A 23,906-nucleotide genomic window follows, 5' to 3' on the forward strand; every position below is an offset into this window, starting at 1 on the left:
CCTCTGCCGGCCCGGAGGACTCATGGCGGCCACCGAGCGGCCGCGCTGAGGGAGCGCTGAGGGAGCGCTGCGGCTGCGGCTGCCCCGACCCGGCGTTATGAGCCCCCGCAGGCCCCGGGAAAGGGTTTAATGTGGCCCCGCACATCGCTTGTCACCTCCCGCACTGCGCGGACACGCCTGGACACGATCCGATTTCCTCCTGCCCCGAGGAGAACGTGGAGCCCACAAAATGGCCCCCTCCCCTCACACAAAATGGCCCCCCCTCAGGGGAGGGGAGGGGGGCCCGTGGAGGGTCACGGCCTCGAGCGGCGCCCGGGGCGGCTCAGGTTGGACAAAGGGATGGTCCCAGACTCGTTTCAGCGGTGCTCAGTGACAGGACGAGGAGCAGTGGCCATAAATAAAACACAAGAAGTTCCACTTCAACGTGAGAAAGAACTTCTTTCCATGGAGGGTGTCAGAGCACTGGAACGGCTGCCCAGGGAGGGTGTGGAGTCTCCCTCTCTGGAGTCATTCCAAACCCACCTGGACGTGTCCCTGTGTCACCTGCTCCGGGTGACCCTGCCTTGGCAGAGGGGTTGGACTGGAAGATCTCCAGAGTTTCCTTCCAACCTGAAATATTCTGTGATTCTGTGATTCTATGATTAGGAGGAATTTCTTCACAGAAAGGGTGATTAAACATTGGAAGGGGCTGCCCAGGGAGGTGGCGGAGTCCCCATCCCTGGAGGTGTCCAAGGAATGACTGGACGTGGCACTGAGTGCAGGGGTGACAAGGCAGGAGTCGGCCACAGGTTGGACTCGATGATCCCAGAGCTCTTTTCTGACCTAAATGATTCTGTCACCTCATGGAGGCTCTGTGCAGAAACAAAATAAAATAAAAATAAACTACAGCAGAATTCCTTGGGGACTGGGTTGTTGAGCAAGCATTTTCACTTCCAGCTGCAAACTTTTGGGAATGGGGTTTATCCAGGCCAGTCTCCGGTGTGGAGAGCCAAAGGAAGTGGCAAGCACTGCAAGGTGATGCCAGGCAGCTGCTTTTTCCCTTGATGGCCGGGAAGGAATAATGATTTGGGTTTTTTTACATGGAGTCATGGAGTTTCATGCAGATGCTGAGCCCAGGGAAAAATTTGTGGGAAAATGCCTCCTTTGAGCACCTAACCAGCATGTGCGCTGTAAGTAGGAGTTGAAAGACATGTTTTAGCTGTGAGTTTCATCCCACTGCGCATCAAAATTGCCTCTCTGATTGTTTCTCGTGGAGCGGAAGGACTAAAATCATTATATTTTTCCCTGAATTCCCACAAAACCCTACATTACCTGGAAGCAGGGTGGTTTTCATCACTCCAACCCACCGCCTAGCCCCAAACCAGTGAGGATATCCACGAAGGTACAGCTCAACACCAACCAAATTATCCCAAACATCCAGTATGTGCCATGGAATTGCAGGATGGATCCTTTGCTTTGAACATCCACCCACACTTGAACCTCAGACCTTGGAAACACAGCCCTGAAGCACAAAGGGAAGAGCTGGGAAAGTTATTTTTGAGGTTGCAGACAACAAACGTCCTGACCAGCGCTTTGTTTTTCTGTTTGTTCAGGAAACATCACGGTTACTACTGAAGCCGCACCGTGTCAATATTTATGCACAGGAAGGGAACAGAAACTACGGAGAGACCGGGTCAAGTGAACGGGGCAGTTTCTCAGCCAATGTAAGATGTGGGAGCTCTGCTGAGTTCCCTGGAAAGACATGCAGGGAAGTCTCCCTGCTGCTTCTTGGTCTTCGACCTCAAAAAGACACCAGTGTGTGAAAACACGTCCCCTCCTCATGTCTACAGGTCACTCATTCCTCTGGGCCAGATCTTCCAACTTATTTTAGAGGGACTTTGAAATGAAAAAGTTGCATCTTTATGAAATTAACCCTCAAAGCTTTCACCAGGCTTTTACTGAGGGAGCAAAAAGTCCTCCTGCACACTGTGCTCCAGTTACCCCCTTTTTGGTGCTTCATCATTCATGTTTTTTCAATAACTGGATGTTCAGAGGTCCTCTGAGCTCAAATTGTGTTCTCCAACCTTTATTTTCCTTATTTCTAGTTGCAGTTTCTGATGTTTGGGGTCACCATGTGGGGAACTGCGTGGGGCAGAACAGTCTTGGTGTGAGTTCTCTGATCCCTTGGACTCCATGGCCTGTTTTCTCACGGTTGATGTGAAAAAAAAGGATGGAAGGGCAACAAAAGCTTTGCACTGCACTTTGAAAATGCAAAGCATGATATAAGCATGAAACAGAGCATGAACTTCTCAGGGATAAATATATAAATATATGCTGAGAAATCTCTGTGTGCATGATGGTGCCTTAAGAGATGAGACTTACTCAGCAGAGTCTGATGGACACAGTGAGTGTATGGATGACACTAAAGACGTGAGAGCACCAATATGCCCTAAAACACGAATTTAAGACTCCAAAACTGACTCGGGCGAGCTCTTTCCACAGGCTTTTCACAGGGAAAGGCCACTCCACATTCCCACACACTGTGCATGGATGGAGTCCCACACTCACTCAAACATCTGCACACAGCTGGCAGACAGATGTGGCTCCGAGTTTGGGCCCACACACACGTTCCCACGCACAGTTGTCCCCGCTCTCACTTCTGTTCTGTCCCAGGTTTTGTTCCCGCTTTGTTTGGAGGAACGTGGCATAAGCTGGACTTTGCCTGTGTCTGCACATTTCATTCTGCTGCTCTGAAGTTGTCCTGGGATGTTGTATCTGGCAGCCCCCTCTCCAGCTCTGACCTATACAAAGAGCACGTGGTTTTACTTTGTTATTTTTTTATAGTCTGCAATATGCTCGTTCAACAGGATGGTAAATCCAGCTGTATCAGCAAAGTAAAGAATAACAGGCATGAAAGCCTCAGAAAAGGCTCAAAAGCTTTTTCCCACAAGTCTTCTTTGTGCTCTAACACTTGATTTATTTTTCCCTTGTTAATGCTTTCTGAAGCCAGTAGCAAGGAAGGAATTAATGCCACAGATTAGGCGGGAGGACATGCTGACAGCACAGTAACTAAATCAACCAAACATGCATTGCAATGGTTGGAATTGCTGGTGTTGGGAGGATTTCAACTCCATCTGTATAGAAAGATGAGGATGAAGATAAACCCTGCAAACAGAGAGATCTGTGGGGCTGCTCATGGGGAATCATAGAATCATGGAATGGTTTGGATTGGAAGGGAACTTAAAGCTCATCTCATTCCAACCCCCTGCGATGGGCAGGGACACCTTCCACTTGACCAGGTTGCTCCAAGCCCAGGCCAACCTGGCCTTGGACACTTCCAGGGATGAGGAGTCAAACCACGCTGGTGGGATTTTGGATTTTGGTGGAGACCTGTGGAGCGAGAGTAGAGCACTACACAAGGGAACAAAAAATCATGCCAGTGTAACACCTGGGAACACCAGTGTGTGTAGATCAGCAGACCCGGGACTCAGAGTGCTGTGTGTGCCCTGGGACATGTCAGGATGCCCAGGAATAAAATATTGTATTTAACTGCTGTGTGGTGAATAACTCAGAGAATCATGGAGTGATTAAGGTTGGGAAAGGCCTTTAAGATCATCAAGTCCAACCATCAGCACCACCACCATAATCACCACTAACCATGTCCCCAAGTGTCACATCCACAACACTTCCAGGGATGGTGACTCCACCACTACCCTGGCAGTCTGCTTTACACCCTTTCCATGAAAAAATAACTTATCTAAACTTATCCTGGTGCAACTTGAGGCCATTTCCTCTCATCCCGTCACTTGTTACCTGGGAGCAGCTTTCATGCTGGAAAGCTTCCCATAATGAGTCAAAATACAGGTCCCTCGATCTCCTCCAGGCTCAGGTTGCAATTTTCCTCCTCTGCACATGTAAAATAGGCACCCAAAATAGGCCCTCCAGGCTCTGGTGACAGCCAGAGTAATTCGTCTGAAGGCAAATACAACCGAGGGTCAAAGGCATGCCCGTAACCAAGGCTGACTTTGAAAAAGCTGGGAATTCTATTTTTTTATCCCAGTCCAGCAGAGGCCCCTCAGCCCCTGCTTATTGCTGGAGCACCTGGAAGTGGATTGGGAGCAGGCAGGCGGCTGCTGCAAGGCAGCTCCATTCAAGGCTCATTTATAACCAGAAGCTGATAACATCTCACGGTCATTCAATTGGCTTCCTGGATTTTCTGTTTGGAAATTGGTGCTTTAATATCTTGGAAACAGAGGAAGCCGAGGAAGGCAGAGGTTTCCCTGGAGGGAAGTACAAAGCATGGCTGTATTCAGATCCACGTCCAGAGGGACATCCATCTAAATCAGTCAGCAAATCGCCGTACTTGCGGCCAAAAATTCCCCGTGGATCTGTGAAAGCCCTTACTTTTGCCATTCCAGTGGGATTTTGTTGGGGTTTCTGTGCTTTTGAAAAGAAAACCGGAGCAAATAAATAAGAAAGTCTCCACCACAAAGCCAGAGCAAAGGAGTTTGTGTCTCCCCCCTCCCTGAGCTCTGGTTTTAACTGGGAGAACTCTGTAGTGTCTGATTTGTGTAAAACAGCTGAACCTGCCTCTGAGGGTGCTGAGGGAATGCTGACTGTGCTGCCAAGGGATCCCGCATGCAGCATTCACCTTCTCTTCCAGAGCAGCACAAAATCACTGAATTCTGTCAGCTGTTCCCCATGAACAGCTGCCACGTGGGAGAGATCTGCTCCCACTGTTTGCTGAACGTGGCTTTCCAATCTACCACCACCCTCAAAAGCACCTGAATCCAGAAATTCTCCTCAGAGAGAGGTTTTGGTAACTCAATACCAGCACATGTGTGTGCTCATGTCTGTGAGTGAGCACAGGAGGACAAGGGCTCCTGGGGTAGGGATTGTTTTCATGCTATTCCAGTCAAACTTCCTCATAGAGCAGCCAAATTCGCCTGCACGTGTCACTGCCTTCCTTTGCTTGTCCTTTATCAATCAGGGGTCGCTACAGGGACTGGGCTTTGCTTCCACTGTTTCATCAGACCAGCTCTAATGGGAATATTTCAAGTGTGTCGGGTGTCTGTGGTGTCACTGAGCCATGACAGGATTTTCCAGCCCAACAGCAAAGCTGCTGCTGATTAAATGCTCCAGCAACTGCCCAGAAAAGCTCTGTCCAGCTCTTGTCACACCTTTAGGGACACTGGCCCTCATCAATCTGCTCCAGTCGTATCCAGTTCCCAGAACAGTGATGAGAAAGCAGAAATCTTAGACTGGCTTTATGTCTGTCCTGGATCTTCATTAATTAGGCTGGCGAACCATTAATTAGGCTACATAAGCTTCTTTAGTGATGGCTTATCTTCCCTGTGCAAGCAGGATCCACAATATCAGGGATGGAGTCTGGATGATACCAGCTCAAACTGCTTTTCCTTACATGTCACCAGGCTTGTTTTGCTCAATTCCCAACTTATTTATGAACAAGTTTTGATATTTTTTCACTCATTTTTCTGCCAAGGTGACTTAAAAGTAGTTTAAATGCCAATGTCATTGCACAGGTCCCTGGCTCTCCTCACCCTGGAGTCAGGGTTTTGTGGGTCCAGGGGTACAATTTGGGGCTCAGCCCCATTCACAGCACCCCGGGTATTTTTAACCCCACTTTGTCATTTCTTAAGAGAAGTACAAATAATTGAGTGAACCTGATAGAAACGAAGTGAGTAAAAGGAAACCTTGGAAAGTCTGGACTGAGAAATGAGAAGGAAGTTCCAGAAAATAAAGGTCATATTGCTCATAGAGCAAAGCAGCCAAAAATACCTTAAAAACCCCTGCCCTTATGTACACGAGCGTTTTTCCTTCTCATTATTCAAACTATGAGTCTGATGCAACCCGGCCTGGGATGGAGTAAGGTTGTAGTGGCTGTGGAGTCCCACCAGGTGTCAGCTCCAGTGCAGCCAAGGGCTCTCTCCATGCTGCAACAACTGCTGAGGAATTGCATCAGCTGCGCAGGAACAGAGCTCTGGAGAGTGGGATACAGGTTCCCAGGCTCCAGGAGGCGAGGAGGAAACTGGAACGAGACATTGTTCAGGTGGAGAAGTCCTCTGTGTTTCAGTTTCTCCACCATTCACTGCTTCAGGTAGTGCCTCCCTCTTCTTCAATCCTCAGGAGTTAGGTGACTGAGTAAGCAGTTCCAGTGGAGACTCGCCGTTAATCCCATGGTTTTTGCTGGAGAGCAGGTCCAAGCACATTCATTTCACCCAGGGAGACTTATTGTACCATGAGGTGCCTGCACAGCCCACGCTTTTATTGGGATACAGCATCTCCAGAGCAGAGAGTGTGGTGGGTGCTGAAAAAGGACTGGCCATAGTTACCAGTCCTGTTTGCCCTCAGAAAGCAGATAAGAATTCACTTAAAAATATCAGTTCTCTGTGAACACGCAGCCAACACTCCGTTCCCAGCACAAACCCTCAGAGGACCTCAGAACATTTCAGGGGAGTGTTTCACTGTAATGGGGAAGGAAGTGCTGGGGCAGATGGTATCACCAGTGAGAGCTCTGTGGCAGAGCAGGGTTTGGTGTCCCGCTGGCTTTTGTTGCAGTCAGGGATACAATGCCCTCATTCAAGTGTTCTCCAGCATCAACTTCCCTGGGTCAGTTCCTAAGGGAGCACATCAACCTGGGCTCAGCTGGCTGGTGTTCAGGGTGGGAAGGATCTCATGGCAGAGAGGGTGTGAGGAGGCTGCCTTATGTATCAGCAGGAAAAGGTTTAATTTAACCATTAGAGCAAACTTACTGACTTCCAGGAGGGTGATTCATGAGAAGAGACTGACTGGGGTGGCTGTGGAATTTCCAAAGCCGTGTCTAAGCCCCCAGTGTCCAGTAGCGGTGATTGGAGCGAGTCGACCTGCCTTGGGGAAAGAGTGCATATGGATCATTTCTCCCTGTCCTGCCGTGCCCAACTTTTACAGCTGAGGAGTTAAAGGACAAGGACTGACCCTTAGTGTTTGATTTTTGCCTACCTCAGCCCCGATAACAGTGACATTGATGAAATTAATTCTGTTTATCTTCCCCAAACCCACTGGCCTGATTGGGTGAGTAGGTTTTTCCACAGCTGACTGGCATTGCTTTTCCTGGTAGTGCTGTGACACCCTTTGGGATCAGATTATCGACTTACTGCCCTCCCTGCTGCTGTCAAGGCATTTGACAAGGCTTTACCAGTCTGAGCAAGGCACTGGGGAGGATTTGGTGTGTCCTGCTCCGGTTCAGGCTGGTTTCCTGAGCCCCTCAGTAAAGATATCTCCATCCATCCCTTATCTTGCTAAACATTTACCTTCAGGAAACGATGACCCTGGCAAGATTCCTTGTGGTTTTGCAGAAGGAAAGAAAATATTTGTTCATTCTCAAGGGCTTAAAAAGGTGCAGGTGGGTGTGTTAACCACCCTCTCGAGCAGGAATGTTCAAAAAGGTTTGTGTAGTGGTATTTGTGTCCTGATGTGATTGTGTTGGTTATGATGGGCATGAGAAACCATGCTTGGAGCAGGAGACATGGGAGATGCCTGTTCCATGGTCTCAGCAGACCCTCTAGGGATGGCTGGCAATTTAGGGACCATGAAATGTGAATAAAAATTTTCCTTCCAGCAGGACATTGTGTGTCCTCACAATACTGTCTCCTGCATGACTGTTTGAATGGATTCATGGTCCAGCAATTAGTGTAATTTTGTTTTTAAAACACATCACATCCACTTCTGAACATGTTTCAGAGTGTTTTACGGATGTGATGTAAGAGATCATTGTCCCATATCTGTCTATCACTGACTCATTTTTTAAAGAAAAGGTGTGATATTAACCCTCAATCCCAGTGAAAATAACATCTGTAAAACATCTGTGACATGAACTGCTCTGTCTGAAAATAACCACCTTGGTTTCCTGCCCTGTGATGTCATTTCTGTTACTAGGAAAGAAAGAGCCACCCATGAAGGCAAACCCCAGATGTCAGCGAGGTGTCACAACAGGGGTTTTTCTGCTCTGCCTCAGTGGAAAGCACAAGTTTCATTGTAACCCTGTTAACACCCTGATACACCACACGTGATCCATCCCACTGAGCAACCAGATGGGAATTAGGTCCCGTTTGAACACCAATATTTACTCTGCTACCTGCTGTGCAGGGCTGGCTGGCATCACTTGGGAGTGTAAATGGGGTTTCCATGGTGGCTCTTGGCACTCGGGACAGCTCCACCGCTTCCCATGGGATAAACTGTCACATTGCAGGGCAAGGGGAGAAGCAACCCAGGAGGGAGCAGGATGGTGGCTGAGTTCCTGGGGCTGCAGGATGTCCATGGGGTACTGCTCCTCTTTTCCAGGCTGTCTCCACACCAGCCAGTGGGAGCAGTGGGTTATCCCATGCTGTGATTTAGAATCACAGAATCACAGAATATCCCAAGTTGAAGAGACCCACAGGGATCATCAAAGTCCAGCTCCTGGATTTAATACAATCGCCCTTCCCTGCTCTCCAGATGCAAAGGAAGAGACCAGTACAGGCACCTGGAAGAGAACACAGGGAATGTGTTTGTGCAATGCCAGCTGCCCATTCCCTTCTGCTTTCATGGACTGGCTCCTCCTGCTCACTTGTGGCACTGGGGGATGCCAGTCCATGAAAAAGAGTTTGGATATTTCAAAGAAAGAAACTGCACAGCCCACACAGGGCACAGAGTCCTTCTGTGCCACACCACTGTCATGGGACATCCATCAGAGAACGGCCACATCCTGCCAGAAAGGTCACAGGGCTGTGGGACAGATTTTGTCAGTGGAACTGGAGCATATCAGACAAACACATCAAGCTGGTGATGCTCTGAGCTGCAGAGCTGCCTCGAGGAGAGGCTGCAGCTCTCCCCAGGCACAGACTTGCCTGGAGAAGGGCTCAGTTGGAGGCAGGCATGGGCTGGTGCTGGGGTTCCTCATTCCTCCCAAATCCCTCACCTTTATCCCTGCACCTGGAGTCCGGCGGGGTTGGAAGGAGCTGGTGGTTGTTAATTGAGGAGGGGCAGTGAGTCAATGCACTGCCTGTGCCTCAGCAAATCCTAGAGCTCCAGGGGTAACTCCATCAGCTTGAGAACATGGGGAATGTCGCCCAAAGGGTGCAGGGAGTCTGGGCTGGCCTTTGAGCAGCTGTATCCAGAGCCCTCCACTTCCCAAGGCACCACAATCCAAAGGTTGTGGCCCAATCCCTTCTGCCAGCCCTTTGGGGTGATGTGTACAGGGAAGGATTTCCAGCTTCTCCTCCTTCCCCACCACCAAACTATGTACCTGGCGTGGAATGTCCTCCTGATACTCTCTGATTTAAGCAGGATTAAGATCCCTTTCTCATTCCAGGTCAATTTTCCTCTTTGTCTCCAGTTCCCTATCTCTTCCCAATCCCTGTTTCTGTCACAATTACTGGAGTCAACCACCCTCGGGATTAATTTTGACCTTCCAGCTCCGTGCTGTGTTCTCAGACATGGGTGGGAGAGGAGTTTCCCCCACATCTGTGGGTTTGCAGTTCCAGCTCCCCATCCTGGCAGGATTTTGGGAGTGAGGATGGAGCAGGTCGATGCTCGAAGGATCAGGACTGGCGCCTGGGAGGCTGTTCCACACAAAGCAGGGTGTGCAGCTCCACAGAAAGGCTGGAATTCATTTAATAAGGACAAGGAAAATCAAGTGAAAGCAGCCTTCCCTGCCTAATCCCCTGCATGAATCAACAGAGCATCCAGAGGCTCCGGGCTGGAGCCTTTTTCCCAGTGGAGAACAGGCCACAACAGGCAGGTGCTTAAATTCAATAGTTGCCACAAATTGTGTTTCTGAAGGAATCTTGTTCTGCAGCAGAACTTCCCTGCCCTGAGACACCAGGACAGCTCTGCCTGGAGGAGCCTCGTGGCTGCTGGGTTGAGTTTAAGTCCCTTTCCTCCAAAAAAGAGCCTCCTGTGAGGAAGGAAGCAGAGTCTGCAGTTTTGGGGGGAAAACAGGGCAGAGCCAACTGGTTCCTGCTATTTTCTTCTGATGCAACAGCCCTTGGCAGGATCTTGCATCAGTCCCTGAGGATGCTGCAAGCCACGGCCAGAATTAAGAGGGTATAAAAGTGCTTTTTCAGGCTTATTTTTCTGTGTGGAGGGCAGGGAAGAAATCCAGCCGGTGTTTGGCCCACACAGCGAAAAGCAAATCCCAGAGAGAATATTTTGCAGGATTTGGGGGTTTATCTTGTTTGACTTGGGTGCAGGTGGTCCTCTCAAATTTAGTTGAATGAATAAGACAGACACAGCCTGTTTAACCTTTGCTCTGCAGTGATAGCACCTGCTCAGAAATTCTGTGGGGCACTAGAAAAAAAGACAGACTAATTTTGCTTAAATACTTTATATTTTAATTTATTGATTTTAATTAAATGTGGAAAATAAAGAGAGAGAGGCTTGCATGATTTCTAACTAGGTAATGCCAGGCTTCTATTTTTTTCTAGAAAATATTAGAGGTATATGAAGAAAACAAACATACGTGATGAAAGGATTTTTCCATCCCCAAATATTCTAAAGGAAACATGTGACCAGCAATAGTAATTTTGGGTTATTCAGAGGGTCTGGTCTACACTGGGATTATTGTGGCTTTAAATGACTTTAGTCTAGGAACTGGGATTTTGATTTTTAAAGCCATTATTTTCTGTACCTGCAGAAGGACTTCCCAGTTAGCAGCTCTGCAGCCCAGACCTTTCCATGGGGCTGCTTTCCCAGGATCCTGCTCTCCCTGGGACTGTGCAGAGCCAGTGCTGATTCCTGCAGGAATTGCACAACCTGTGCAATCCATCATGTGAGAGCTTAAACTCTTTACATTGTGGGAAGCCAGTGCCTCTTTGAAAAGCCTATTTCAAGCAACTTTGTCAATCTGGATTATTCTTTTTTCCCCTAATGCAAACACAATGTTGGCACGTGGTTCAATCCCACTTGGCAGAAGGAAGGCTGTGGACAGACAGACGGGGTGAGGAGACTGCAGCTCACAGCAGGGGGCTCAGCCTTCCCAGCATTCCCAGCCCTGCAATTCCTGCGCTTCATCAGGGCAGCTGGAATACCTTTTAAAGATCACTTGTCTTCAAACATGATGAAAAGGTGGTAATGCCCAGGATGTTGGGCATCTTGTGGTCACCAAAGCACATTCCTTGTGGCATATAGTGGATTTTTCCTTGATCCAGCCCCCTCCCAGCAGTTCCACATCCCAGAGATTTGCAGGCAGCTTCCAGGGCTGCCAGTGCCTGGCAGAGGGGCTGGGCAGGATGTTCTGCCAAGTCTGGGCATCCTCTTCAGTCCATGCAGAACATCTCCAAGCCAAGCTCTGCCCATGTCCTTGGCTGCCCAGATCTCCTGTGCCTACAGAACCCCTCCCCAACTGCTGCTGGTACAACCCCAGAAAGTTCAGCCTGGTTTTCCCAAGGCCTGATGCAGAAAGATTCCATGGATGGTGGTTTTATCAGCCACGTGCAGTTTGCTCTGCTGACTTTTGGCTGCTGGAAACCAGGCCCAGCACAACCTCGTTTCAAGCCCTCACAGGCCCCAGGTGTGTTTTGCATATTCTTCATCCCACCTTGCAGGGCTTTATCCCCCATGGGCTGAGCAGGAGCTTCACCCCCCGCCCTCCTCCTGGCACAGGGAGCACATCCCCTCCAGACATTTTATTTGTCTTTTAACTGAGCCGGTGGCTTTTGTGCTCCTGGATCCAACATGCACTGGCGCTTTGTGCACCTTGTTACACCACAAACCTCCCGAATTCCTGAGGTGCCCAGACCTGATTTATGAGCCCTGTGAAGCCAAAGGGACGAGCATTCAGCCCTCGCAGCACTCTGTGGTTACACAAGTCAAGGAGCTGCATGTGGAGAGGGGGGAGCCTCTGCTTTTCCCGGGCAAGTTGGAGCAGAAATGACCTCACCGAAATCCAGAGCCAGGCTCCTGGAGACGTTGACCAAAGCAGCCAGAAAACTGGTCCAAGGTGGAGCACACACTCGTGTTCCCACCATGCAGTCAGGGTTTGGACAGGAATATTGCAACATGCCAAGGATTTGCTCATGGCTTGAGGTGCACAAGGCTCTGTGCCTGGGATTTTTATAGCTCGTTTTTGTGATAATTCTGTTGTCTGTTCTGGAGGCTACAAGGTTTGTAACCTGAAGCTGTTACAGGCAATACCTCACTTCCAGAAGTCTGGAGAGGTTTGTGGTGATGCTCAAAGCACCTGGGACGACTCAGAGACAGAGCACAGGGAATGGAAGGTGTCCCTGCCCATGCCATCCACTGAAACTGGATGAGCTTTAAGGTCCTTTCCAACCCAAACCATTCCATGATTCTGTGATATAAAGAGTTCCTACTGGTCTGCTCCAAAAGCATCCCAAAGGTGACTTGTAACCTGTGCACGTCCCTGCCACTGCTGGCAAGGTGCTCTAGCTCTGAAGGACACAGTGACAAGTGATGCCAACTCATGCAGAAAAACTGGGAGAGCAGGGTAGGATCTCCGAGCTGGACCATTCCGGTGCTTACTGTCCTGGCTGCAAAGGGAAACAGGGAATCACTTCCAAAAGGAGGTGTTGAAAAGATCTCTTAATACAAAAAAAGCATTATTTTTCTTCCAAAATGTGTCATCCTCTCTGCTTCCGTTGTCTCAGGCACTGTCCCTCACTCAGTGCCTTGCCAGCTCCTTCCCATTCCGGCTCTTTTCTGGCCGACACTTCTCCACGGGCACACGTGGGTAATTGGACTGTGCTGGAAGCACTTCCAGCTCACTGAATCCAGGGACAGGCACTCCAAGGCATGGGTTGAACAGGACTAAGGCAACAGGTACATTTTGTGCTCCAGCAAACTTTGACTGGAAGCTGATTTTTGGGGACAGGGTGTTGGCAGAGCTCTCCATGTGAACACGAGGTGTTCTGCATGGTGGCCCCAGAAGGACACATCAGTTAAATTAGGAAAGAGGCTCAGGCAAGAGGAATTGTCAGTTCTTGCTTCCCTGGTCTCTCGTTCGATGTAGGGATCCAAGTGTGGATTTATCTTTCGCGTTGTGCAGCTTGGATGAAAAACAGGGGAATTTCCAGCACTTATTGCCCCACCTGATTGAGACAGAGCTTTAATCTGTTCTTGGCAGATGAGCAGGACTGTGCACAGATGGGGAAACTGAGGCACAGCCAGGCACAATCCACATATTTCCAGGTCTTGCCTACCCACACCTCCAGCTCCTGTGCCATCCATCCCCAGTCTGGGCAAGGACAGTCCAAGACAGGCAGGAAATCTGCATATTCAGTAATTATGCAAGGGGAAAAAAGCTTATAGGTATCTGTAAAAAAATTCTGTCATATTTCAAGGTCTGGAATCAGCAAGTTGGAGACATTCTTTTGTTAAAGATCTCCAACACCCACTTTTCCATAAATCCTGTGCCACTGAGCTCTGATACCTAAAAAAGGTCTCCAGCAAAATCAGCACATGCTGAAGGGACACCTTTATTTCATGGCTTTTGTACAATAGGTGAAATATTAGCAACTCCTTTAAAACATGATAAAAAAAAAACCCTTCCAGGCAAAACTTCCATTGCCTCAATATTTAGGGAACAATTTTGTTGTTGGGTGCATTTTGCTGCAAGGAAGTTTGTCAACATCAATTCCCCTTTAATCCAATTTCCTCATACCTGTATCTTGTTTTCACTGGATTAATTTCTCTGCCTCGGAGGATCCCTTTATTAGTTCCATCCACGATTCCTTGTCAGCTCCTTGCTTTGATTCAGATGTGCACCCTTGAAGCTGTTCCCGGCCCGTGTCACACCCCACTCTTAGTGGCTTCTTCCCAACCCAAACATATCGAGTGCCTTTCATCTTCCACACAAATCTTCAAACAAACAGTTTTATTGCTTTTTGCTGGGTTGCCTCCAGTTCTCAGAGCCATTTCCACCTGCTGCTCCAAGGGCTCTCCCTCCCTTGGTGGCAGCTCCCGTCCTGCTCTCCGTGCCCCTCCCACACAGTTGCTCCCGGGTTTGGGGGGAAAAATGTCATGTTTTGGGTTTGAGGGTGGAAGACTGTCAGTCTTGCTGCCTGTGTGTCTTCCAGAGGGCTGTTTTCTCTCTCCCATCACCTCCAGCCATCAGGACAAAGCCCAGCAGCCACAAGGCCGGAGCTGAGGACGTGTCTGGACAGCGCTGGGTCACATGTGGCTCCCATGCCATAAGTCCTTCCTGGGCAAATCCCACCATGAGGATTCCTCTGCCACCCTGGGCACCATTGATGGATCAGTGTTCATTCTCTGGGATGAGTTTGCCCAGAGAAGCTGTGGCTGCCCCATCCCTGGAAGTGTTCAAGGCCAGATTGGACAGGGCTTGGAGCAACCTGGTCTAGTTGGAATTAGATGAGCTTAAGGTCACTTCCAACCCAAACCATTCCATGATTCTATGATTCTGTGAAGGCACAGCTGCCACAGTGGCACCAAGGAAAGGTCAGCTGTGGGGCAGCCATGGGCCAAAGGACCACGTCTCCAGCAGCCAACAATAGTGACCTTCAGGGAAGGCTCATATGAAACATGAGGTCTGATCCCTGCCCAGGTTTTCCCTGAACTCAAGTGTTCCTTGAGGCTGCACCAGGGCTCCTGCAGTCAATAACAAACCCTTTTATCTGGGCTTTTTGAACTTTAGTGCTCACATAAAAGTGGTCTCAGCAACATCCCCTGACACCGAGCGCATGATTAACGAGGCTGGGAGCAAACCACACTTCCTGGCTTTGTCTGGGTGTCTGAGGCCTCTCCCGCTTCCCACCCACAGCCCAGGCCTGGAGGGGTGGCTGGACCAGCCCAGTGCTCAGGCAGGAACATGGAGCAGCATTACTGGTATTTTTCTTTTTCATTTGCACTCCCTTTTTGTTTCATGAGCCTGAAAATACCCATTCCCAAGCCTTTGCTACCCTGCCCATCTCCTTTTCCAGATCCTGTGTGCTGGACTGGCCTGGGCCTGGAGAAGATCCACAGGCAAAGCTCTGCAGACATCTCCCTCCATTAGTAACTACTTTTATGTGTTCCCTCTCTCCCAAACAATTTTTACAGATATAATTCCCTTTTTCAAACCCCACGGGAGGCTCAGTGAGTCCTGAGCCTGCTGAAAACTCAAGGATGGAGATACTGGAAGCCCAGTGGTTCTGCTGAGGACTGACCTCCCTGTAGGAAAGCTGTGTTTCCCCCAGGATGCTCCTCTCCATGTCTCTGCTCACTATATTCCCCACTACAACCTCTTGTAAGCCCTCTGGCTGCTTCTGGACCCTCTACCTGTACCAGCACCGTGTTTTCCACCTTCCACCCCCACGGCATCACAGTGTTGGGCAGTGGCTGCACACACCTGCTGGAAGCCCCAGATGTGCTCTGGAAGGCCTCAGGATCCTACAGCTGGAGCTTCGCTCCCAAACACGACGCTTTCTCTGGCAGCAATTCCTTGGGCTTGCTCCCTGGGAAGAAATGCTTCAGCATGGGAACTTGTAGCAAACATGGATGTGAATAACTCATTTCATCTCTACTGCCTTATCTGCCTGGTAAAGTGCTTTTCCCTCCATGTCCCTGCCAGGCATCCCAGGGTGTCCCAGCCCTACTCCTCCGTGTGCTGTCCGTGTCCCACTGCTGAGTGTCCTGTTGACTTGTCTTACTGAGGTTTTATATTTAATTTGCCAGAGTTTATTCTCTCCCCTGCTTTCCTTCTTTGGCCACAACTGTCACTTTTGGAATGATATCTTTTAAATCACTGATGGCACGGGCTATTCCACGCTGGCTTGTGGAGATGTTTTTCTTAGATTACTCTAATTCCTTCACTAAGAGCCTCTAATCCCATCTGGGAGAGCCTCTGGGAGAGCCCTGTCACACACGGGGTTCTTGTAACTCCATTCTCATTTCCTCATCTCCACCTTCCTCCTTTTGTAAATAAATATTTAGTTAAATGCTACTGTGGTCTCAGGGTTTGGTTTTATGAGGTGGTTGGGCTTGAGCAGATTCTCTCTTCCGGTGTTACTTCCCAAAACAGCCACAACACTCGGGAGTAAATCAAGAATTGCCTTTTTCTTATGAATTCTCTCCTTGTTCAAGACATTGGTTGACTGTGGCACCTAAATTCAGTATGAAATTTGTGTGTAACATCTACTCAGCCCATTTGGGCATCACTTGCTTTACTCCTGTTTTTTTTCCATGGCCTTTCTAAGCTCCATTAGGATTCCCTGCCCATTTCTTCCCCTTGGGGTGTGTGTGTGCCAACAGAGCATCCTGGGCACCGCCTTCTCCTTCAGGAAGGAAAACCTCTGAGCTCTGCCATGTGCACACCCAAAATCAGCTCTTCCGCCACCCACCTCTGTGAGCCTGAGCATCCCTGCCCTGGTCCTTTCCCACTGGAATATTCTCCTCTTCAGTGTGGAGGGACATGGGAAGGAGGGATTGCAGCAGAGGATCACTTTCCTCTTATGAAACTTGATACTTGCCTGCTGCTGGACATGAATTCTGCTACAGCAGCAGCTCCAGCATAAAACCATGGAGATACGCCCTGGGAACTGGGACATCCATCCTCTGCTCCCACCTCATGCCCAAAGCCCACCCAGGTGCTGATGGATGGGGGATAAACAAGGCAACCTTATGTAAAAGAAAAGTTTTAGAGGCAAAGACCAGCAACAGGAGAGTTGTAATTCAGCTTTCTTTGTTAAAAAAACAAAACAACCCAAAACATAGAACAACCCAAACATTCAACAGATTTGTTAAACCACAGACATAAAAGAATCAAGAAATACTACAAAAAATACATTGCAAGAGACATCTTGTTTTACAAGGCCATTGGATTCAGGAACTACTGGCTGACCAGTGGGATAGCTGTGTTGCCAGGAACACAAACATTGGGAATAAACAGCGCTTACTGGAGAAGTTTTAAGACTAAAAGATATTTACCCCTTAAAATAAATAGAATTGTCATCTACAGCAACATTTAAATTAGTAAAATAGTTTTTTTAAAGCAACCAAATATAACAAAATTGTCAATCAGATCTAGTTTTTTTTCTTGTGTGTGTTAAGCTCTTTTGTGTGTGTGTGTTTTAAAAAAAAACAACAACAAAAGTACAAAGAAAAATATCTCTGAAAAGTCAGATTCTTCACCAGGAGTGAATGTCACCCTTTGTTCTGTGGGTCGGAGCGAGGTCTGGGAGCCACTTTGAATCCTCCCTTTGGAAGGGTTTAGGTGGGACACAGATCTCTCCCTGCCCCCTGAACAAATAAGGATGTTTTTCCCTCCGTGTGACGTCGATCCCAGTGCAGGGGCTGCAGCCCCACGTCCCGCTGGATGTGGGAGATCCCCTGGGCTGAGCTGGACGTCACCCCACGGGAATAACTCAGGTGTAGCTATAAAGTCTCTTTTAGGCAGTTTAGAAATTAATTCAGTGTTTAAAAAAATACTTTTATTTCTCTCATTAACACTTCAACAGCTGGAGGAAGCAACACCCCTTCTCACGTGAGGAACAGGGAGGGGGCAAAGCAAAGAAATAATCCTCTGGATATCGGATCCTTAGGGGATGGCCGACCCTGAGCCACGTTTCCTACCACCACATCTCGTATCATCTGCACCAAACTGGGAGCTCCTGGTGCCACCAAGCCCAGCAGCATCACACACCCGCCCCACCCAGCTCCCAGTTACAGTTCGGAGCGTGAAAACTGGGAAGAAACTCCTCAAGAACAGGCAAAACCAGCATAATCCTGGAATTCCTTAAGAAGTCACCTGAAAAGGAAACCCCCTGAGCATCCCTCAATGCTGAGGTCTCCTAGGATGCCCTGGCACAGAGGAGGAAGCAGATTCCCATCACTGCAGGGATCTCCCTGGTCGGCAGCCAAGCCCTGGCTCCGGCTGTGCCGGCCCATCCCACAGCCGGAGATGCTCCAGGGCCGGCACAAGGCGACCATTCAGTGTGTGGGCTGTGCCCGGGTCGTGGCACAGACCTCATGGCACAGCCCCGGCACCAGCCCCGGAGGAACCGGAGCCATCTGGGCTGCCCTTTCCCAAGCTCCAGGAGGGAGCTTCATTCCAGCCCTTTCCCAATCACCCTCCCTCCCCTTGAATTCATTAGAAATGGAGTTGCACAACGGGTGGATGGAAAAGCTGCCATCCCACAGGAACAACCCCAACCAGCCAGAGTGTTGTGTAATGACAATATTTGGCAGTTTCTTTATTAATTTTTTTTTTAATTTTTATTTTATATTAAAGCCCAAGGACACTGTCGCCTCGGCTGAAGGCACAGGTACCTTCCCAGACTGAGTGGAAACCTTCCCTGGGATTCCCCACAGCCAGACTGGGACTCTGCCACTCTGAACATCTCTCCATGGCTGGGAAGTCACAGCTACAGGGAAAAGCTCTGTTCCAACACTGCTTCTCCTCGAGGAACCCTCAGAAGAGCCCAGTGCCTGAGCCACCCCCTGGACAGGCCTCAGAGAACAACAAAGCCACTTCTCAGGAGTTTCAATCCAGTTGAAGGGTCTTTAAAGTTTGTTCAACTGTGCCAGAGTCCCTTTGAACTCCTGAGCCACAGAGGGAGCCACTGAAAACAAAAGCGTGTTTACCAGAACATGGTGTCTGAGGTGGAAAACACTGCAAATTCTGCAGGAAGCTGGAAAAAAAAATCATAAAATAATCCACCCAGGATGACATAAATCCCCCTGATTTTTGGTTGGGAGCATTTTGCAGCGCTGAGCAGGGCTGGGTCCCCTCCTGGTCGGAAGAAGGTTTCTCATTTAGAAAGAGGAACCCAACAGGCACGGAAGTGCCTGGCCATCAGCTCCTGCTCTGTTTAGCAATCCCTGCAGGATGCTATTCCATGAACACTCCAAACAACTGCCTGCCTGGGAGGCTAAATCCTTAAAAACAAGTTAAGAGCAGTAATTGAAGGGGGGGTTGGTCCAAGGACCACAGGATCACTGCAGAGCAGCCACGGCCCCGCAGTCTGACTCGATGATCTTAAAGGTCCTTTCCAACCTGAATGATTCCCTGATTCCATGGACACAATGGCTCCAGCTGTACCTGCAGGACACTCATATGAAATAGGTTCATGTGGAACCTGGTTCAGGTCTCTGTGGTTGCAGTGCCCCTTGTGGGAAGGGTTTATGTCCCTCAGTGCATCGCAGCTGTGACCGATCACGGGCTCCAAAGAGAAGCCAACAGAGAAACAACACAAAAATCCCACATCCACTGCTGGGAATGACAAGGAATTTTCTGTGAAGTCTCTGTTGCTCCCCTCGCCCTCCCTGACACATCTCATTCCATGTTTGAGGAAAACAAGCAGCAAGGAGGTCTTTCACAAGGAGGAGTTCTCCCCTTTCCATACCAAAATCCAGCTGACCAGGGCAAGTCGAGGGCAGCAGATGCTGCTGTTGCTGATCAAAGGGGCGAGCTGTCACTCTGGACAGCAGATGCTGTTGGAAGCAGTTTCTCCCACTGGAGAATCTACTTTATTGTGTTTTCTTTAGCAAATGAAATTCAGTTTTACCCCCTCGCTCATTATCTCCCAAACCTCCAGGAAAAAATAACCCAACCTCTTCCAGCCACGTCACCAAGCTCTGGTGGAGGGGAACTATGGGGGGTCAATGAATCCAGAAAGAAAGAAATCAGGTATTTTAAACTTTGAGATGTGACCCGTGGCTGACTAAATTCAACATTTTTTTGTCATTTTGTGCTGGTACCTGGTTCAGTTTTCCCTAAACCTCTATTGCCAAGGAGATGCTGGCAAGACCACGGTGATACATATGGATCAATGCCAGAGCCTGTAGGTTAGTACATGACAAAGATCTTCAGCAGCAAGGGAAAAATAATGAAAATTCATAAAAAGCAAAGCAAGCAAGTTAAGGAAATCATTAAAATCAGGTAATTAATTAAAAAATATTTCTTAGTGTGATGTTTCCTCTTTAAAACCAGCGTGAAACATTCACCAGGAGGACATCGTGTAGTGATGGTCATCACTGCTCAAAGATGTGTCCAAACCAAGCACCCCCCACCTTTGGGAGGTCTGGACCCATTTCTGAGCTCTTGGATGGGACCTTGGTGCCAATTGACATTGGGTTGAGGTGGCTGAGAGTTTGAATCCCTTTGCTTTGCATCCCAAGTAACTCTGCTGGGAAGTTCATCACCAGGAGCCCCTACATTGAACCCAGGCCCTGCAGGAGCTGCCCTGACACCACCACAGATAAAAACGTGCAGAGCAAGTGGGAGGTGACAGACTGAGGTCCTCTCTCCATGAAACAGGTCCAGCAGGAGCGGTGACTTCCCATCACCACCCTGCCAAAACATCTCAGCCTTCACCCGGAAGAGATGCCAAAAAGTTCAGGTTTTACGATTTACCACCTTATTTATGCAAACACCCCTCCACAGGCACCGGATCTGAGGTGCTCCAGTTCATTGCACGTAGGTCCCTGCACAGCCAGGCACTGGCCAAAGACTTTGGGTTCTGCCCTGGAGATCCACACAAACCAGCTGCAAGTCCCCACAATTCAGCTCAGCTCCAGGAGAGCTCAGCACCTCATGCAGGTGAAGCAGCACCTGAGCTGGTTTGGGGATCTCCACACTGTCCTGGGAGCTGGTTTGGGGATCTCCACACTGTCACCTGAGCTGGTTTGAGAATCTCCACACTGAGCTGCCATGGAATAAACAACTTGACAGCCAAGGTTCTCCATGTGCTGATTGTCTCACCTATTCCTGCTGCACTCGAAGCAAGAGCTGGTTGGCAAAGCGATAGCACAGAGCTCACGTGGGCATGGCCACACACCTGGACAGGAGCTGCACCTGCCCTGACACCCCCCAGCGCTAAAGAGCTTCAAAGGACAAAGTGTGAGTGAGTACCATGGTGTCCTTAATGCCTCTCCACCCAAAATAACCGCACGCTACGAGGAGAATCCAGCAGAAAGCTCTCGGAGGATCCCGGCTTCCCAACGGCCGAGCTTATAAAAACACTGAGGAGAAAAAGTAGTTCAACAAGCCACTTGCACAAAGCACGAGCACAAAGATCTGCAACAGAGAGCAAAGCAGCTCAATGTGGGGAGAAGATGCTTCTGAATTTCAACTGATACCAGAGAGCAGAGGCACAATGAGCAAAGTGTTCAAGAACTGCAGCTTTGCTGAAAAGGCGACGCTTTTGACCAAATAAAGCAACGTGTTCCTAAGAGGACAGTTGGACTAATTGGGAACTAGAGGGATTTTGGGTGTGCTCAGGGGATGGGATTGCACCACCCACAACAGCCAAAGAGGATTTCACATGCAGATCAGGGTTTGTGCTCAAGGATCACTCCCAGAATGGGAGGGTGGTGGAGGGATCTCACCAAGCCAAACCTGATGCACAAAGGAGGGCCAGGCCCAAGGCCAGGCCCCTCAGAGCAAAACACACCATCTACCATCGTTACTCCAAGGGTGCCAAGGCCCTGGCACAGGCTGTCCAGGGAAACTGTGGCTACCTCATCCCTGGAAATGTCCAAGGCCAGGTTGGACAGGCTTGGAGCAACCTGATCTAGTGGAAGGTGTCCCTGCCCATGGCAGGAGGTGGAACAAGATGAGCTTTAAGGTCCCTCCCAACCCATGATCTACAGCAGCCCGAGGTGAAAGCCAGGCTCCAGCCACCTGCCCTTTCTACACCCCAGACCCAGTTGGTCCCATCTCTGTGGCACATTCCAGAAGAGACAGAGTGTGACGGAGGGCACAGCACCAGGAAACGCACGGACAGACCCCAGGGAACATGCCAAGGGCACCCCACCCTTTATTTCTCCTTGTAGATGGTTCAGAGGCAAACACAGATCACACCAAGGGCAATGAGCAGGGCCATGTGGAGAGAACAATATTGCTCATCCCATGCTGGATGAAAGCCTGTCCACAGAAAAGCATGGAATGAGCAAGCCAAGGACTTGGCCTTCTGCTCTTTGCAGTTCCCTGGGTTTATCTGCAGGAACTCTACCCTCGGGCCTGCACCTGCCCCAGTGCTCCTTCACAGGGCCATGGGATGGGCATTCTGGTGAAGAGCGTCCTGGAGAACTGGCTCAACAGCAGGGGATTAGATCTGGGAGTTAAAATCCAGGTGCTGGCAGGGGAGTGCTCTGTCAGGAACACGGTGACAGGCAGACAAGGCCTCCCCATGTAATTTCTCTGACACTAATTCTGCTCTGCCTTGTCTCACCTCAGCCACTGCCAGTGGACAGAGCCCAGAGTGTCCAGCAGCACGTTTTGGTGTGAGTTTGTGTGTGTGTGAGCCAACACCAGCCCACCTTTGTTTCCCAACCCCCCCTTGGCCAGGAAAGGCAGGTGGGGCAGGCTCAGGCCCACCCTGGATCTGTGACAGCCCCAGGCACGTCTGAACACCCAAGCCAGGTTCCTGAGCAGATCCATCCTCATCTGGGGCATCCCAGCCCCAAACCAGATGAGCCCACCCAGAACCAAGTACAGCCCTCGGTGTCCCACACACACAGATGCTGATGGGACAGGTAGGACCCCTTTGGAATTGCCCTTTGGAATTCCTCCTCCTGGCTCGTGTCCATACCAAGAACTCATCGCAGGGTCACCCATGTGCCAGGGGAAGGTGGGGCTGGAGGGGCTGGAGGAGACAAGGCAGAGCTGGGATGTGGTGTCAGCAGGAAGCAGCTCCCACGGGGCTTCAGGGCCTGGGATCTGGGTGCGAGGGAGCAGATTCTTGTGTCGTCCTAAAATAAAATTGTGCGTTTCCTCGAGCTGAATGTCTCTGCTTTTCCTGCCTAGGATTCCTGAGGAACCACTTCCATCAGCTTCTGGCACAGGACTGTCGCAGAGACTGGGGAGGAAAGCAAAGGAAAGGTCAGGGATCACACGCAGGGGCCCAACATAAATCTTGGTCTGGGCTCATGAGAGAAGGTCTGACCCATTTGCCTTCCAATTTAAGGCTTGAAATAACCCACAGGATACTCCCCACTCATTCCTAGAATTCCAACATGTAACAGAGGGAGCTCTGCTCTTGCAGCAAGGATGCTCCAGGAAAGGCTCTGGGACTCTGGACAACAATTTCTACTTGCACAGTGATATGGTAACTCATTTTGGATGGCATAAGAGTGAGCAGCCAAAACTGTGTCAGGAACGGGCATGGAAAATCCAAGGTGAAGCTTTTACTTCCAATTTTGTAATCCATGTGAGCCCATGGCCTCTTGGAAGGGCAAACCCACCTAAACCCACCTGTCCTGCCCACGGGGCAGAGGCCACTGCCTGGCCCAGGGCAGGTGGGAGTAAAGGGACCATTTCAGGTGCAGGTTTGCCCAGGAAAAGGTGTTAAACTGAAGGAACTTTATTTTTCCACCCATTAGTGTTGGTGGCCGATATCCAAACACTCCTCTGCTCCCTGCTGCTCCTGTGTTTGGAGATCACAACATACTCCTGCCTGGTAAAACTAACTCTAAATACAACCAGGTCAGACTCAAATCAGTTGGAGGTGCTCAAATTATCTGCAATATATCAATAAATACGGGTTTAAAGGTCATATGTTTCTAACTGGACATTTGCAGGATTATCATTCTCTGTTCCCAGAATATTTTCTATATTTTCTTTACAAGCCTCTGGTGGAGAAAAACAATGAATATGGTAATTTGCCACCCAGGCACTGCAAAAATGGCTTTTCCAGGAACTGAGCCTAATACTCAGGATAAAAAGTGAGTGTGGGAGAGGGAAACAGAAACAGGGAAAAAAAGAATAAGGAGTGCTGAGCACTGCTCTGAAAGCCTTTTTCTTCCTCATAAAACACCCAGCTAAGGCTGGGCACTTCTCCTTGTCTGCTTTTCTAGGTCAGCCCGTTGTAGGAGAGCCGGGAGGCAGCTGGTGGAGTTCAGTTACTTGGACAACATGGATTGACTTTCTGGATTCAGTTGTTCAGGCAGAGGTTCCATGTGCCAAGCACAGTCTCTCCATCCCTAAACACACC

General features: G+C 49.5%; 1 protein-coding gene across 1 annotated transcript in view; it reads right to left on the reverse strand.

Annotated features, from left to right (window-relative positions):
- Positions 1 to 16,613: 16,613 nt before the first annotated feature.
- SLC7A5 (solute carrier family 7 member 5) overlaps positions 16,614 to 23,906 on the reverse strand; it is a 36,475-nt gene continuing 29,182 nt past the window's right edge. Inside the window, exon 10 of the mRNA XM_017816296.1 lies at positions 16,614 to 22,772. Within this exon, the coding sequence (XP_017671785.1) occupies positions 22,717 to 22,772 (56 nt within the window). The 3' untranslated portion in view covers positions 16,614 to 22,716. The remainder of the gene's footprint in view (positions 22,773 to 23,906) is intronic.

Source organism: Lepidothrix coronata, unplaced genomic scaffold (assembly GCF_001604755.1).
Source record: "Lepidothrix coronata isolate B3197 unplaced genomic scaffold, Lepidothrix_coronata-1.0 Scaffold54, whole genome shotgun sequence".
Lineage (NCBI taxonomy): Eukaryota > Metazoa > Chordata > Aves > Passeriformes > Pipridae > Lepidothrix > Lepidothrix coronata.